The 17,119-nt window shown below is 37.4% G+C and overlaps 1 protein-coding gene across 1 annotated transcript; it reads left to right on the forward strand.

Moving 5' to 3' along the window:
- Window positions 1–457: 457 nt before the first annotated feature.
- Window positions 458–13,346, forward strand: LOC144422089 (uncharacterized). The gene is made up of 7 exons (XM_078111895.1): window positions 458–785; window positions 1,543–1,669; window positions 5,056–5,096; window positions 5,289–5,444; window positions 6,778–6,957; window positions 10,148–10,636; window positions 10,973–13,346. Exons 1-7 carry the CDS (start codon window positions 458–460, stop codon window positions 12,085–12,087), a joined length of 2,436 nt encoding a protein of 811 aa, XP_077968021.1. The 3' UTR covers window positions 12,088–13,346.
- The last annotated feature ends 3,773 nt before the right edge of the window (window positions 13,347–17,119 follow it).

Consider the following 17,119-nt stretch of genomic DNA (forward strand, 5'->3'; position numbering starts at 1 on the left):
CTTGCGTTGTTGTGACGAAACCCACGGCTTTTGAGTCAAACTATGAAATCTCGAAATACAATGTGTTGCAATCATAGTAGAAAGCGATCTGCTAATTGAAACTTGAAAGAGAGATTTTAAGGTTAATATCCTTATGACTTTGAAAATAGTCAATATACTACAACTTTGTTTGGTGTCTGATTACTGGGGGTTCGGGATGATTGTTTTATGACTCGGGTACTTAACGGAAAAAAGGTTGCAAACCCCTCCCTGCCCTACTGAATCATATATGTGACATTTGGATATATGTCTGACACAATAATATTTAAGAACAAATTTGGTCATTATTATAATATGCTAGTGTTAAAGTGAATGAGAAAAATACAATTCACAGACTTGCCTGAATTAAATTTTTTTCATTTGTTCGTTAGAATTAGGATAATTGTTAGGATTATAGAACAATTAGGAAACTAAAATAATGTCAGACTCGGAGCAGCTTAAACACACTCTTAGTTCGATTGATCAGCAAACAATCGAGTCTGAATCTATCGATAAACAAGCAGACAAATCCGATCTTTACAACCCAAAGACAATCGAGGCGGATCCATCAGTTCAGCAAATAGTCGAATCCGATATCCTTGATCACGATTCAAGCAATGATACCGGAGCTTCCGGAGGAAAATCCCCACGACAAATACCCCAACAACAACACGAGCATATATTTCAGGACTTAGATCATGAAGATAACCTTAATGATCAGCAAGGCACGGGACATGAATACCAAGTAAAAGATACGGATGAAGGTGGTAAATGTGGATACGTAATCATTTGAAGTATTTCTTTACATTTTCACGAGTTTTCTTCTGTGACATTTGGTTTGACTAAAGTAGGTCCTTCCTATGTTCTTTAGCAAAATGAAATTGTTTCATTTATAATGATATTAATCCATTGCCTATGATTCGGACATGTCCAAATTGGTATGTGAACCAAGATGGCGGACAAGTTGTGCGGATGGCGGAATTGGGTCAGGCCATAATTTTATTCCAATTTCCCCTATTTTAGTTCTATTACGAGTTCGGTGACTAGCCAAGTGACTCCAGTAGTATTTGTACCTGAAATGATGGCCTTACCCTAACTTGGTTGTATTGTTTAAAACACTGGTTCTCAATCAGTGGGACACGGCCCACTACTGGGCCACAAAAATATTTCGAGGTGGGCCACAGCACTATTGAAAATTGCTAGTTTCATTTGTGTCACTATCGTTAACATTGATTGTAGTACCAATGATTTATGATGCTGTTTTCTGCTGTGGTAATTTTCATTCTAATTAAAGGTGAAGTGTCCATTTTCGCAGAAAGATCTTGATTTTACTTGTAGTCTTTCCCTTGCAACAAATGGTTATTGGGCCACACGAAATTTTTGGCAACAAAAATGGGCCACGAAAGAAAAAAAGATTAGGAACCACTGGTTTTAATTAAACAAGCCATTGTCATTTATATGTATTACTGCGGAAAATATTTGATGACTTTGATGAATATTCGCCAAAACTACTTTTTATTACAGGACATAAAGTTGTCCCTCAACCGAAAACCGGCAATACTCTTATACAAGTTGTTCGTCACATTCGTAACCTGCATTATCACGTTGCTCCGGTGTACCAAGGTTCAGTATTTCGAGGAGACGTTGTAGGGTGAGTAATGGACTCTATCTCTAGTCATAGTCATTGGTTTGAAAAATTTAGGCACTATATTATATTATATTTCATGTGAAGTTTAAGGGTAAAAATAGGCCGACGACAGCTAATCTGTAAAGCAGTGATTCCCAACCTTATTGATATTCGCGGCACACCTATCACAAAACACGAACATTTCTACTCATAAAGCCAGTTGGCTATTACATAATCATAAACAAAGAAGAGCAGATAAAGTTAATTTTATTCATGTAAATACAACATACCCTGTATTTAGTAACAGGTATAGAATAATATTGGCGAATGTCTGCAGGACTGTTATGCCTGGTGTTTATTCAATACTGTTGCAATTTGTAGACGAATGTGATTGAGACATACTCCTAACTTCCAGAGAGTAACACACTCTCAACGCAGGAAAGGAGGGGGGCGCGGTCGACCCCAATAATTTCGTCTCTATTTAAACACATGTTGTTTCCGCTTTACAAAATTACCATTTTCAAAAAGTGCGATAGTCGAGCGCGAACAAATTGGTAATGGTTACCGATATTATAACTGTATTTTTTACAATAATGTACACGAGAGCGCCTTTAGAGCACCTCACATTACCGTAAAAGATGAGCGGCCGCACGGGTAATACGTGGTCTTCAAATGCACTGCCGATCACGCGCTTCGGTTTTGCTCGCCCTTCCGCGTTCCACGTTACGCCCTTATTATTATGACAGATATTCTCATTTTTGTACAACCTAATTCTCTTTTTCTTACAAATTGATATATACGTTTCTCCTGTTATTGTCGGCGGATAAATGAAAAAGACAAACAAACTGCATTTCGTTACAACGATTAATTATTATCGCGAAAAACAGTAAATTGGTTTAAAGTTGTTATAAACCGCTGGACGTATCGTTTCACGTTATGAATTTCGTGCAAGGCCCGAGAATATATTGATGGCAATAATCATAGCATTTATTATTTGACTTTTCCGGCCGCTGAAACTATTCGAAGAATGTAACCGTTTTTGTGTTCGAGATATGAAATAATCGTCAATTCTACCACGCTTTCGTGAGGTAGTACAATTTACTAAATTAAATGAATGTTTTATTTATTTCATTACTTCAGTGTTTGGACTACCACGCGTTTTGCCAGATTACTGACGTGATTACAGATCGCAAGGGAGGGCAAAATAGAATATTTTTTTCAAATCGAATAATTCGAATATTTTTAACGAAGTGTCAAATATCGGGTATTTTTATTGTATAGGCCTATACAACAGACATCCAGGACACTAGACCTTCTAATGTTAGTGAGTTATTTCCACCCGTCCTCTTTTTACAATGGCCAAATTTTACGCAAAGGAGAACGTCGAAGTTTGGCTTTATATTCCTGGAAGAACTATGCGTTCATATCGGCGACATACGTTAAGTTAAAGACAGCTAATAAGAAGTGAATTCGGGATTTTATCACGATTTTTTATCTTATGCGCCGGCTTTGATCCTTCTCCCTACCGTTTGTAAATTACCTGTCCCAATTTTAAGCTATCAATATTACCATTTCTGACGCCGGAATGCGGTTATCTATGAAGACGATAGTTGACCTCCTTATAATTTTACTTTTCTATTGTGCCTGTTTTATTTTCTGTATTTAAATAGTGAATAAAAATCCAGCAAAATCATTGCGTGAATCCTAAATGTTATTTCGAGTTTAAATAGCGATTCAATAAATCGGCAATAGTGGCGACCCCACTAGTCAAATAATAATTCCTTTCGAAATATCGCACAATAATTATTTGTTACTTTATTTGACATTTTACGAAACGGAGTTGGCACGCTTCATGCAAAACTTATAATTGAAACAGAACTCACATACGACTACTCAAATTTTTTGTTTCTGTTTGTTAGCAAGAACCGTGGGGTAATTTTTGCGGGATTCAAGAAATTGGAATCACTTGAAATAAATTCAAAAATTAAATTTCTTTGCGGTAGACCAAAATCATTTCCGGCACGGTGGTTGGGAACCACTGCTGTAAAGGCTACAGATATACATACAGCTTTATTTCATTAATTTACATATTAACTTTCCGAAAGTTCGCTAGACTTGTCAAAAATCACAGTTTTATTTTAGAACATAAAATTGACCAACCGTTTATATACAGCAGTGGTTCCCAACCTGTGGTACGCGTACCACTAGTGGTACGCGGGAGCTTTTCAAGTGGTACGCGAGCAGATTTGAATTATTGCAACAATTAACCTTTCAGTTGGCTAAAATATACCGGCAACGCTTTATCTTCTTTACTGCATGTATTTGTTGAACAGTGTTTATGGATGTTTCCCTAAGCATCAGTTTCTTTGTTTATTCCCGTAACTATTACCAATCAGCAATAAGTCAACAATGACGCAACACGTAACAATTGCAATTTCTGCACTCAGCCGCTCAGACACTTCTGTCGCTCAAGCGGATATTCTAGCATGGTTGCAAAAATTGCCTCGTTTTTGTAGTTTTGAGTGATATTTGTCAGTTTTCAGTTGTGTTTCAAGAAAATAATAGTGAATTAATTACGTTAATTGTCAATATGTCTTCCGCGGAGCTTTACTTGAGTTGCAGTGATCAAAATTGAATCTCGCAAATGCTGCGATGGACAGGGCTAAACTTAGCCATATCAGTACCTGCAAACGGCACATGGTTGATTAATTTTAATAAAAATTATGGTTTCGAACACGTGAACCAGTTTATAAGCGCCAAAACCCTCTCAGAATAAGCATAAAGATTGCAATAGTAAAGTATAAGAGTAATTTTTCCGGGGTCAATGGTCGGGGAAACGTCCATAGCGCGGGTGCGCTGGAGAACGCCCTCGCCCGCACCTTAAATTAATAAATGAAGCGATATGAGCATGTTTTTGTTTGTTTTGCGTGTTACGCCACAAAGGATGTAGTGCCACAATATAAAATACACACATAGCATGTTTCTTGTGTCTTTCTCCCCCGCCAAAAAAGAAGCTTTGTCGGTGGTACGCGGTCATAGTAAAACAGTAAAGTGGTACGCGGTCAGTAAAAGGTTGAGAACTACTGATCTACAGTCAACACCAAATTAATTTATCCCGTAGGAAAGTTGCAGTTCGATATGCGTTACATTTTTAGTTGCATTGTATTCTAGTACAAGCCAAACACTTCCTAAGCAAAACCAGCACCAATATGAAAATATTACCTCGACCCATTATTATGGCGGCCTATGAAGTATTATAATATATGATTTAGTACAATGAACGATTCAATCGATAATTGGTCACAGTAAACAGTTCTGTCGTCATTAAGAACTTTTCGAAGCGAACTAGCGCTTCTATTTGTGTGTGACAGCCTGATGAAAGATTATATTTAATTTTGTACATTTTTCAGGTCGAAAGTTGAAGCAAGAGAATCTAGTATCGGTACTATTGGTAAGCTTATTTTAAATTCACATGACTAAATTTCATTTATGGGGCACGATTTTGCTGAAATCAATCTGCGGAGAATCCACACGTGGGCGCAATTTTTCATATACAAATATTTGAGTCAAAACATCGATCTTTTCGAAAATGATTTGCAAGTTGCGAAATGTGATAACTTAAAAATTACTATATATGTTTCAGGCTCACCTCCACTTCCAGACTTAGATGGTCCACGAGAACAAGCAGCTCTGACATGGCTTGACGAAGAATATTCCGGAAGTTCTCAAGAACCTGGATTAGGTGGCCTAGAAGGACGACCTGCATTCCCTTGGCACGGGGAAGAACAAGATAGGAAAGGTTCGTGCTAGATTTGTTACATCTAACTGACGTAAACTCAGAACAGTTCAATGTGGCAAAGCTGTAGCTCTACATTAAGAATCTTTGAACGATTCAGAATTTTTTGAAACATAAGTGGAGTCAGATTTTTAATAGTCTTTTTCACATTGCACAATCTGTTACGTTTTCTATGATAGTTTAAAAGGTTCTAATAAATGGACACGATGACCAAAACAAAAATTTCAACCCACAATTTCTCCAAAACCATATCCTGAACGAAGCTGACACTATGGAACGAGTAGCGTACCCGAGTCTAGTGTAGTTTGGGACCACAATTACTCCCAGTGGTCGTGGCGTACCAATTTTTGCATATGTCATTCCCAATCCCGCTTGACTACGTCATCCAAAAATTACGTCACAGTAACGAAATAGAGATTGCCAAAGTATAGCGACCATCGCCGCAATAGCGACTGCAACAACGATAACAAGCTCAGTAAAGCTCATCAATATTTCTCATATTGACGTCACAGTGACGTAATTTTAGATGACGTATTCAGGTGAAGCCAGGAATAGCATGCGCAACATATTTACTCCATGCCTATGCCGACGAGAAGTACTTGTGGTGCTAACGGAAAGCAGCATCGACGTAGGCGTCGCGCTTGGCGGAATGAAAACGGTGTTCCCATGAATAAAATTTTGGATAAAATATCAGATCTCATAGAAAATGTAGAATCAAATAAAAGCAATAGCCTTCTAGCGAGAACAACAATTTTAATTAACAGCTGGAAATTTCAAAGCAATTGGTCCAGGTAAACAGCTATCACTTCAACTTACCCAAGCTGCAGTTCCGTGTGTATAATCAGGGAATATTATGGCTATCCCTAAAGGTTCTGGATTTACCAGCATAGATTTTTTTTAAATATGAGCAGCTGCTTGTATGCAGACCCGCAGAGCATTAATCAGTTAACAAACGATTCATAACAGACAAATAAAGATGAATTGATTGGCGGTGTGGGGCATCGTGCTAAGCGATAAGAATACGCTTGCCATCGCATCTCTGTTTACTCTGCGTAGATTAGCAGGTTCGAATCCAGTGGTGGTAATTTTGTGTGAGATAATGGCTGAACTCCTTGCCGCCGTTAGGTGGTTCACGTAACCGCTTTTCGGTTGCGTCTTCCTCCACCATCAAGTTCACACATCTGAAACCTAATACCTGGCTAACTAATCCCATACGCGACATGGTATGGTAACCGGTGGAGAGGCCGTAGTTCGCCATATGATTGAACCGGCAGTCGAAATGATGTTGACAGCACATTTTTATTTAATTTAATTGGTATTTTTCTGTTTTTCACAGCCCTGCATCTTGATAGAAGTCTCGTCGACAATGAAGTGCTTCAAATGCCCGCACCAAAATCACAGCAGTCATCAACAGGAAATGAACAGCTAGAAGAGAATGTGTCGACATTGCCAACTATTGAACAAGAAGAACTGGTTTCCATGGAATCAAAGAATAAGACGACCAGACATGATAGAAGTAATGAATATTTTTTGATACTGTAAATACCCAGAGAAAATTATTTGGACATTCGAACGCGAAGGTCTAATCGCTACATTATGGTGGTATTTTTCAACGGGTAAAATTCAAAGGACCCCGTGAAAAAACGTCAAAAAAATCACAAGACTGCAATAAAATGTGTATGCAACGCTGAACCGGAAGGATGTCGATCTTCCAAAATGTTATAACATAATACAGTGATTTTCAACCCTTTTGGGAATAGGTAGGTTCGTGTTAGATTTGTTACATCTAACTGACGTAAATTCAGAACAGTTCAATGTGGCAAAGCCGTAGATCTACATTAAGAATTTTTGAACGATTCAGAATTTCTGAAATTATAAATAAAGTCAGATTTTTAATTTTTTTTTTCACATTGCACAATCTGTTACATTTTCTATGGTATTTTAAAACAAGGTTCTAATAAATGGACACGAAAGCCAAAACAAATAATTTCAACTCACAATTTCTCTAAAACCATATCCTGATCGAAGCTGGAACTATGGAACGAGTAGCGTACCCGAGTCTAGTGTAGTTTGGGACCACAATTACTCCCAGTGGGCGTGGCGTACCAATTTTTGCATATGTCATTCCCGATCCCGCTTGACTACGTCATCCAAAAATTACGTCTCGTACCAAAAATTACGTCAAAATTTCTCCGAAACCATATTCTAAACGAAGCTGGAAGTAAAGCTCACTAATCTTTCTCGAATTGGCGTGATTGAGACACAGTGAAATAATTTCTGGATGAGCATACGCAACAATTGCACGCCATGTCTACTAAATGACATTTTGGTGCTAAACTACATTAGACCTCTGGTTGCCTACAGTATTTTATCGAAAACTTTCCACATTCGCATAGCACGCGTTTGCTAAATCAAAACGTAAGGCAGCCTAGACTGCGGCCGCCACGCGGTGGGCACGCAAAAACGGTGTTCGCATTAATAACAATTTGGATGAAATATCAAACGAGTTTGAAAAAGTTTGTATGGAAGAAAATCTATTTTTTCTTGTTTAGTCCTATAGGCCAATTATCTGTTTTTAAAAAAAATGCTAAAAAACGCATTTTCCGTCCCCTAAAAATAGGCCTCTTACAATTATGGTCCAATCTATACGTATGACTAGTGAAAGTACTTATCAAAACGATTTCGAAAACATTTGAGTGGGGGAGATATATTTTCACTTGTTTGCATCTGGCCCATGTTCGGTTTCGGAAATTTAGAAAGAACACATATTTTCGCTCCCAGAAACAAGTTTCTACTAAATACGCCGCAGCAGAGCACAGATATCGCGTTCCATAAGGCGAGCTGGAGTAAAGAGTGCAGCTAAATTAGTTCTCGGTTCTCAAAATTTGCTATTCTAACAATTAACGTTAAAATTACTCTTCTGCGCATATTACTTCATTCTACGCGCGTCATAAATCATTTTGGCAGACAGTTTTCTGATGTAGGCATGCATCTTAAAACATACAAATTTCACAGAGAAATGTTCGTTGAAATTTGACGCGTTTTGAAATCCTGATATATTTTAATAGTTAAATCTTAAAAATAATGACCTCATTTAGACAAGCTGGGTTTGGTCAAGATGCAAACGTCATACTTCGTAAAGTTCTACTTTAAAAACAAATGTTTGATTTGAATGTAGGGAGTTCCACAGTAACAAATCCAGAAATACAACAAGCATTTCCAAAATTTCACCTGGACTTTTAAATAAATGAGATGCAAATGTACCATCTCTAGCAAGACCTAAAACAATAGGTAACAAATATATCAATACTAGTGTTGGTTGAGTACAATTTGCTAAGTATTTGATTTGCTAAATGGATATGAGACTGAGAAGTCTGGAATTTCCACCCGGATTGTAGATAATTTTGACTATCTCATTTACATCCAAGCGCATGATATTTATAACCTACTAATAAAACGTAGCTCAATATTACGAACAAGTTGAATATAATAAGTGCACATAAATGAATGGTAAATCACGTCAGGTTTGAATTTTATTGAAGGATAGAATTTTCAGAACAAAATATTTCTTGGCGGGCTTTGCGTAAAAATATCAACACCTGTCGACGACCTCAATATAGCGCTTATACATATCGTATTTCTGTTTCGGAAACAATCGGCAAATGCTTTTATACCCATCTGGCGGCAGGTTGCAATTCCGCTTTCGCCCCTTTCCATCGGCACAACTTTTATAACAAAACACCCATCTTGATGGTTACGAGGTCTTGGCCGCCTGACACCATTGTGACATAACAATGGTCATTTCGACACAGCGATTAGGTATCTAAGATTACACCGCAATTTTCAAAGTGGTCCAACGTTTCTTTTCTCCATAAACTCTTTGCAATTCCGAGGAGTCTTTTCGTGAAATATGTCATTCAAGAAAAATGACTATGTGCTGAACACGACTCCAATTCGAAAATGACATGAAAATTGCTCTTTGTGAAACTAAGCCACGTATCCCTCAGTTGGCCACCGAAAAACAGCAAAAGTGTCAATAATAAATCTAATGAATGAATTAAATGTACTGTTTGTTGCAATCTATTCCGCCACAAACAATGTCACAACTAGAGAGAGGTTCTTTCGGTGGTTGATACTCTCTTGAGAAAGCATGCCCCTCAAATTTAACTCAAAAAACAACCTATGCTCAATAGTAAGGTAACTAATTCATAATCTATCAACTTAAGGCGGTTAAAGTTTCTATCAAATTTGTACAAAATCGGCTTACCCTTGATAAGTTCAGGTTGTGCTCCTAGTTCAAAAGTTTGCGACACAAGCTTGCGGAATAGGCTCACAAAGGTTAAGAACCACTGGTGTAGACAATCAGTCTTCACAAACTCAATTATGCTTATCCAGGGGCCTCAAACGCGAGATGTCACTTGTGTGTCAAATTACTACACAAATTAATTACAAAAATAGTTCAACAAAAAATATCTATATTTCCAAAATCACAATATCCTTTTCAAATTTCTTGGTCATACATTCATCCGTTAGGAAATTGAAAAAATAAAATATAAAAAATTCCTTTTTTTCCGCTGAGTTGGATAATTGTTTGAACATTGAAATGTAAAGTTTCTGGGAAGTATCCACTAAGTAAAAATCATCACGAATTGGTAAACCAAAAACAAGTTTTCAGTAGTGCATTTAAATGTTTTTCTTTATTTCAGGTTGGATGACTCAAACCGAAAGTCCGACTACCGAATCTGAGTCGCAAACGAATCTCATTTCCAGAAGAGATAGAATGAATCAAACGGATAAGAAGCAAATGGACGACACGGAATCACAAACAGACAGACGTCATACAAGAGACAGACGTTTGCAAACAGACAATTACAAACTAGATATGGACACTCAGACACGACCAAACATCGCTAGACATATCTCGGAACAGGCGCTTGCAAGTACTGAAATGAACGTAGAAACAGATCCAAAACAAGCACTCGACAACGACATCCAGACAACTATACTACAACAGGCAAACACCCCGACACAGACTTTGGTTAAAACAAACCAAGAAAATGAATTTCAAACCAATCAGAAAAAGGCAATCGATACTTTTACCCAAGAAAACGGCAAATCCAATGAGGCCAGTGCCGATCTCAGCATTGAATATGAGGCTTCCTCGCTGCAGATGATTGAAATGTATAAAAGAGAAGGTAAGCTAAATTACAAAATCAAAGTTATCATTCATGATAATTCGGAGCTACAATTTTTTTTTTATTTCAAAGAATTGGGGAGAAGCGCGCCATGTGATCGACACGCATCAAGATTTCTGGGTTGTGTAACTCAAATTAAGGAATCTTATTAATCAGATGAAAAAGTATTTTTCCGCTGAAATTAAAGTTTGAATATTGGAATCCAAAATAATTTGTCGCAGATCTTATGAATCAGTATAATAATGACCAGCAGTTATTTTCTAATCGAAACAAATCCGACAGATCAGTAAAAACTATATGATTGTATGTTATTAAAATGAATTCTTCTTTTTACAGCCTCAACTCTAACTATAGCACGGAAGCTCAAACCGCTCCAAACTGTAATCGCCATTGTGTGGGGTGTTATTTGCTGCAAAATTACATCAAGCATTGTGAAGAAAAATTGCGATTATTATACTGCAAATATCTACCCGATTCTCCTTGGTCAATATTTCAACATCTGCGACGAAGACAAAAGGCTTGAACAGTTTGTGGGAAAGTTAAAGCAATTGGCGGAATTAGCTAGGCAATTTAAAAAGGAAGGCAAAATTGTCCACGCAGTAGCTGCTTACTATGCTCTTGCAAAATTAAATAAGTTTGAAAACAAAACCCCTGGATCCATGCAAGGTATCTTATCATCCATTGAACAAATAAGCTCAATCATGGAAAAAATGATAAAACAGAAACAAACAAAAGCGTCAAGTCACGTGATGTCACTTATGCGTGAAATGACAGATTTCCTTGGCTTGGTTCGAAGATCAGACTATAGTCAGTTTATCAATGAAATAAAAAGTAAAGCCACAAAATTCGATTCTGAAGAAAATTTCATTCCAGCTGTGGTATCACTTTACGTCGCTGCTAAACTACATGAACTTAATAATACGGGGGAAGAATCGATGATGGAAATTAAACAATCTGTTGAAAAAATACGATACATCGTTGAAAAAATTTTGAAGAATACAAAACAACATTCAATGAAAAAGATATTCAAAGAGCACGTAATACCACTGATGCACGAAATGTTAAAATTCATGCAATCGATCCCGGGTTCAAGTAAAGAAGTCAGAGTAATACATGAGGCTTGGTGTTTAGTAAACATCGGCCTTTGCTACCATTACTGCGATGAAAATCAGGAATATGCAAACATAAACGAGTCTGCGTTTAACCTCATGAAGACGGTATTAGGAAAAGGAGCTCACGCATACCGGTTGTATGGACTTTGTATCAACTATGCAGGACATGCGCATAACGAGATGGGAAATAGAGAGAAAGCGGTTGAATTTTATGAAATGTCATTGGAAGCATTCAAAAATGCTACAGATTCTCCGAGTGATGATGAGGATGATGACAATGAATATTTTAAACGAGCAGCAAGTTATTTGGAAGGCAATAAATCAAAGTTGCCCGAATAAGTTAGTTAATCGATCAATTTTGTCCAGAAATCAAAATGGACCGAGTATTGACCAAAAATAAATCATGCGTTGACAAATTGGTTATAACGCCGAAACTGAATTATAAGTGATTTTTATGCTTATGTCCTGCAGTAATATACTGTCTGTTTCAGCGTTGTTTAACAATTCCTGGTTAATTAGAGGTAACTTTACCGATTCTTTTAAAAGTGATTCAGGAAACCAAAATTATCATTAATTTAATTTTTATATACTTTATTGATTGTGCACGGGTCTCATATTAATAATAAGCACAAAGCCCATGTGGCTCATTTTAAAATGCGAATCCAGCTCCGTCCGCTGAAGTAAAATCAGACAATATCCGGTTTCCAACTTCAGGAAAAGTAGTTGACTCGTTATACTCAATGAGATACCGTTGCGATGTCGTTGGCCAACAGATTTAGATTTACGACTTCAGGGAGTTGGAAATTATTTCTACCTGCTCCTGACTTTGGAAACTTTTATGGCTGTTTGTGGCCCAATTATTTTTCTCATTGAAAAGATTATAAATGTTTAAAACTATGCTTTGTCGGTATGACGGACGATTCATTAGCACGAATAGGTTGATTGAAAATCAACAGCTTAACAGAAATTTGTAAAACCGCTGTAGGGATCCTGATCAACAAGCGCAGATACAAGCTTAGGTCCGAGTGTAAATAAACTTCTTCGGCAGTGGTTCTCATATTTATGGGCCTGCGGACCCTTTATGCATCTCTGAATTAACCGCGGACTCCGCAATTTTGCTGCTGATAGAATGAAAGTGAAACCTGAATCCCTGAAATTCGGTCACGTAACCACGGCACAGTGCGAATTTTTTAATTTTGATGACGTCACCACACAGAAATTAAAAGTAAAAAACGAATTCCATAAAGGACACAGAATATTTTTAAATAAGTAAAAGTAATAGACTTCTACCGACAACAGCAATCTTCAAACGTTGAAAATTTCGAAGCATTTGATCCTGTAGGTAAACAAAAAGCGTTCTAGTTCTAATTTTTTTACTAGCATTTCTTTTATTTTGAAGCTATTTTTTTTTCATTTTGCTTTTTTGAAGAAGATTAACATAACATTAGATTATTATTTTTATTAGATTTCTTGATTTGAAAGCTATTTTCCATACTTTTGCTATTGTATAGTTTACTGTGTATGGTGTGTCATTTTCCATTTCCTCTAATTCAAATCTCGAAATATATGATTATAATCATTGTTTGCTCTATCCCATATAAAATCCCAATTGCTGTATTGATCTCACGCTGTGTTACTTTAATCGGAAGTATGATAGTACTTCTTGATTTGATAGTAGGGCCGTAGAAAACGTGTTGAACTGATTCGTCGATGTTATATTCATGCTGTCACATCATTTCAATCATTCGAGTTGTCCCATTATCCACTCGTCCATCGGTTTATTCATTTATTGTTTAGTTGAAGTGGCGCATTTAAATTGGGCTCTTTATTTGAATGCGTACTTGCTACTGTAAAATCTTTCCTGGTTTGTTGAAGTTCCATACAGTTTATGAAAGGTACTTGAACGGAGGAATCTGGTTTCATATTTCACAGATGGCTCCTTCTATACGCGTGTTTGCTTCAGCATCTCTGATTCCTTGGTATTTATTATTTTTTATTAACGTCAATGTAAACATTAATGGTTCCTGCATCTTCGTCTGGGAAATTAATCAACCACACTTCGGTCGGTATAGAGATGCTTTTTCGCCATATGAATGCAGTAATTGACCGTTCTATTAAAATACAAAAAAATGCCTAACGATGGATGATTGACTCGGCGATGTGGCGCATAGTGCCAAGCGTCAGGAATACGCTTGCCATCGCACTTCTGATCACCCTTCGTGGGTTCGAATCCCATGCAAGATAGTTATGTGCGAGAGCATTCCTAGAGTGGTTCACGTTACCCGGCTTCCTCTACCATCAAGTCTTACCTGGCTAACTAATAACATACCCGACATGAACTAGCAACCGGACGAGAAGCCGTGGTTGGCCATATGATTAAACTACCTTATCGGCTTTCCTCTCCCCCCGGATAAATATACAAATCGTATGGATGCCGAGGTCAAATGACATATCGTTGTACATGGATTGTAAGTGGACGCATTTGGTTTCTACATAACTAGGATAACGTTACGGCTCTGACCACTGAAATTACATGAACTACTTGCAATGAAATAGTTTAATTATACTTAGTGGCGTATCTAGATAAAATGGCGCCCATGGCAAAGGTTTAAAAATGCGCCCCCTACTTCGCTTGTTTCTTTTTTTCCTTTATATGGAATTGATTGCTCTCAACCACGCAACATAACAAGCAATTTAATAACTACACAATAAACAATAAACAGTAGACTGTCGGGCAATAACAAGATCTTAGAATAGTATATTTCGTGACGTTGCCAATGAGTTCATCAAAATTCGTTTTCTTTGTTTCACCCCTCTTCATACTTAATATGGCCAGATCACAAAACTTTCCTGGCTAATTGAAGATCGAAGGTATGACAGAATTAATTTTAGTTTACTAAACGACCGATCGCAATTTTCTATGGATACTGCCAATGTCAGCAAAATTTGCAAAGCTATCCGGATATTGGGGAAATCCAGAAAATACTCTTTTCTTTGGCACACACTGTTTTCTCGTCGTAGTCTAGATTTTACTAGATCTGACATGGGCAAACTACGGCCCGCGGACCAAATCCGGCCCGCTGGGTAATTCAATCGGGCCCGCCTGATGCTTCCACAACCAAACTAAAATCAAATTTTGATATTTTAGCTGAAAAATAGCTCGAGGAATTTGTTTAGATTGCGATTAAATTTAGTTTTGGCACAAAGCTAATTGTTTTTCACTTTAGCTTTTGTAATACTGTAAATATTGTAATACCGAGATGCTCTCGCAGCACAGGATCAAGGACGGCAAGGAATTTTATTAAGCCAAGAAAATGACCAACATTTGAATTACTATCTGCTTGAAGTGATTCTCCGTGCCCTCGCAAAGCGAGATTTTGTTCCGCCAGACACTTTATTTCATGCGATATTCATTTAAGAATCTCACTCCATTTTTGCCGATAGCAGAGCAAATATGAGGTGCAGTTAGTCCAGTACCGTATCAATTTCGGCTTATTAATATTGAATTATGACATCGCCGTCAATTGCGCAAAGTGACGGAACAAACTGCATTGATCGCTGGAAACTGCAAACTGCATTGACTTTTGTTGAATTTGTTATGATTTAATTAGAAATACGAGTTTCATTTATTTTCAAGTTTTATTGAAACATTATACGTTTAGAACTTTTCACGTTTTTTGCGCCCCCCGTCCAAACGGCGCCCATGGCACGAGCCATGGCTGCCATACTCTAGATCAGGGCTACTCAACTATTTTTGTCAAAGATCCGCATACAAAACTTCAAAAATATTTGGGTCCGGTCTTTCCAGAAATTATATTTCGCATCCTTAAACACGCACTTACTCGGCCGACTAATGATTATTAGCTAATCAAGATTGTTTATTATGGCGTTATAGTTCTTTTCATATATATTTAAATCTATAAAAGTAATTTTATAAAAGGAAACTTCAAAAGTGGGGCTAATGATTCAAAATAAAGAATTAGGCGCGGTCCGAATCGAATACCCGAAAGGTCCGGATTCGGACCGCGGTCCGCCAGTTGAGTGGCCCTGCCCTAGATACGCCACATTTATACTGTTTATACATCATGCTAAGCGTTCTGAATTGGCTAGCCATCGCATCTCTAATTACTCTGCGGTGGTTCACAGATTCGAATCCCGGGGTTTCATACCCGACATAGAGTGGTAACCAGACGAGAGGCAGTGGTTCGCCACCTGATTAGGGCTTTCTTCTAATCTGATATAAATATCATCCTGCACTACTATGTTAATTTTTGTTGCATGCCGTGTTACGTGAAACTTCAGTACAAAATGCTATTTTGCAATGAGCTTTTTATTTCTTATAATAACAATGAAAAAATAATAATCTGCTCGGTACCGAGCGGACCTCTCGGGGTCAGTTAAATGGCTCAGTACCACACTTGAGCGGCTCAGTGCCAGCCTTAAGTGGATCAGTGCACAGAGTTAAATGCCTCGGGGCCAGAAAACATAGAATGACACCAGGACGCTCCAAAAGTGTGTTTCCCAATATGGAGGTAACTAATTTTGTTCGCCTACTTTACATCAAGTTGTGTTAAGGAAAGAAAACCTGTGGGCAGGGGGTATATTCACTCGGCTAACACAGACAATCCACAAACTCGTGATAGAACTAAAATAAAGAAAATCGGAATAAAATTATGGCCTAATCCTAACCTGACATAATAACACACTACGGGAGTATCGATACTAGTCTATCATGACCTGACCCCATTACTTTATATCTCATTCCCGTCCATAAATCAATGAATTGCAGGACATCCGGGACTATTGTGCGTAAAAAACGTTTGCAGCATGTTGTAATGTGCGACATCATAAATATTAGCCAAATTGTTTCCACAGTGAAGTTCAGCTTCGGCAAGGTGACGTCATTGTTGTTCGTGGTCTTTACCATGAAGACTCTTAGATACGTTGAGTTGTAAGTAATGTTGCATTCTTCTAAGAACAAAATCCTACAATTTGCTGAAATTTAAAATCAAATCTATGGAAAAAAATATTAAAAGCAATGGTTCCAAAATTGTTTTCCATGCGACCCAAATTATAAAAAAAATTATTTTGTGCAATATCGCGAACCAAAATTATCCCAAAATGCAAGACTGTATCTAATGCTTTTATGGCCGAAAATTAAATTTCTAGTATAAAACAATTATTTTTCATAAAATTTATTTCCCCAGAAATCACTTGCACTAAAGTTGCACTAATGAGAAAGTTGCGCTTGTTTGCCATCAGCGAATTTTTGAAATCTTAGCGCGGATTTACTTGTCATAGCAAAGTAAATGCTGTCGAGTTTTTACGTCGTGATATCTACTACATGAGCAATTGCTATTGAGAAACATTT

The sequence above is a fragment of the Styela clava genome, chromosome 4 (assembly GCF_964204865.1).
Source record: "Styela clava chromosome 4, kaStyClav1.hap1.2, whole genome shotgun sequence".
NCBI lineage: Eukaryota > Metazoa > Chordata > Ascidiacea > Stolidobranchia > Styelidae > Styela > Styela clava.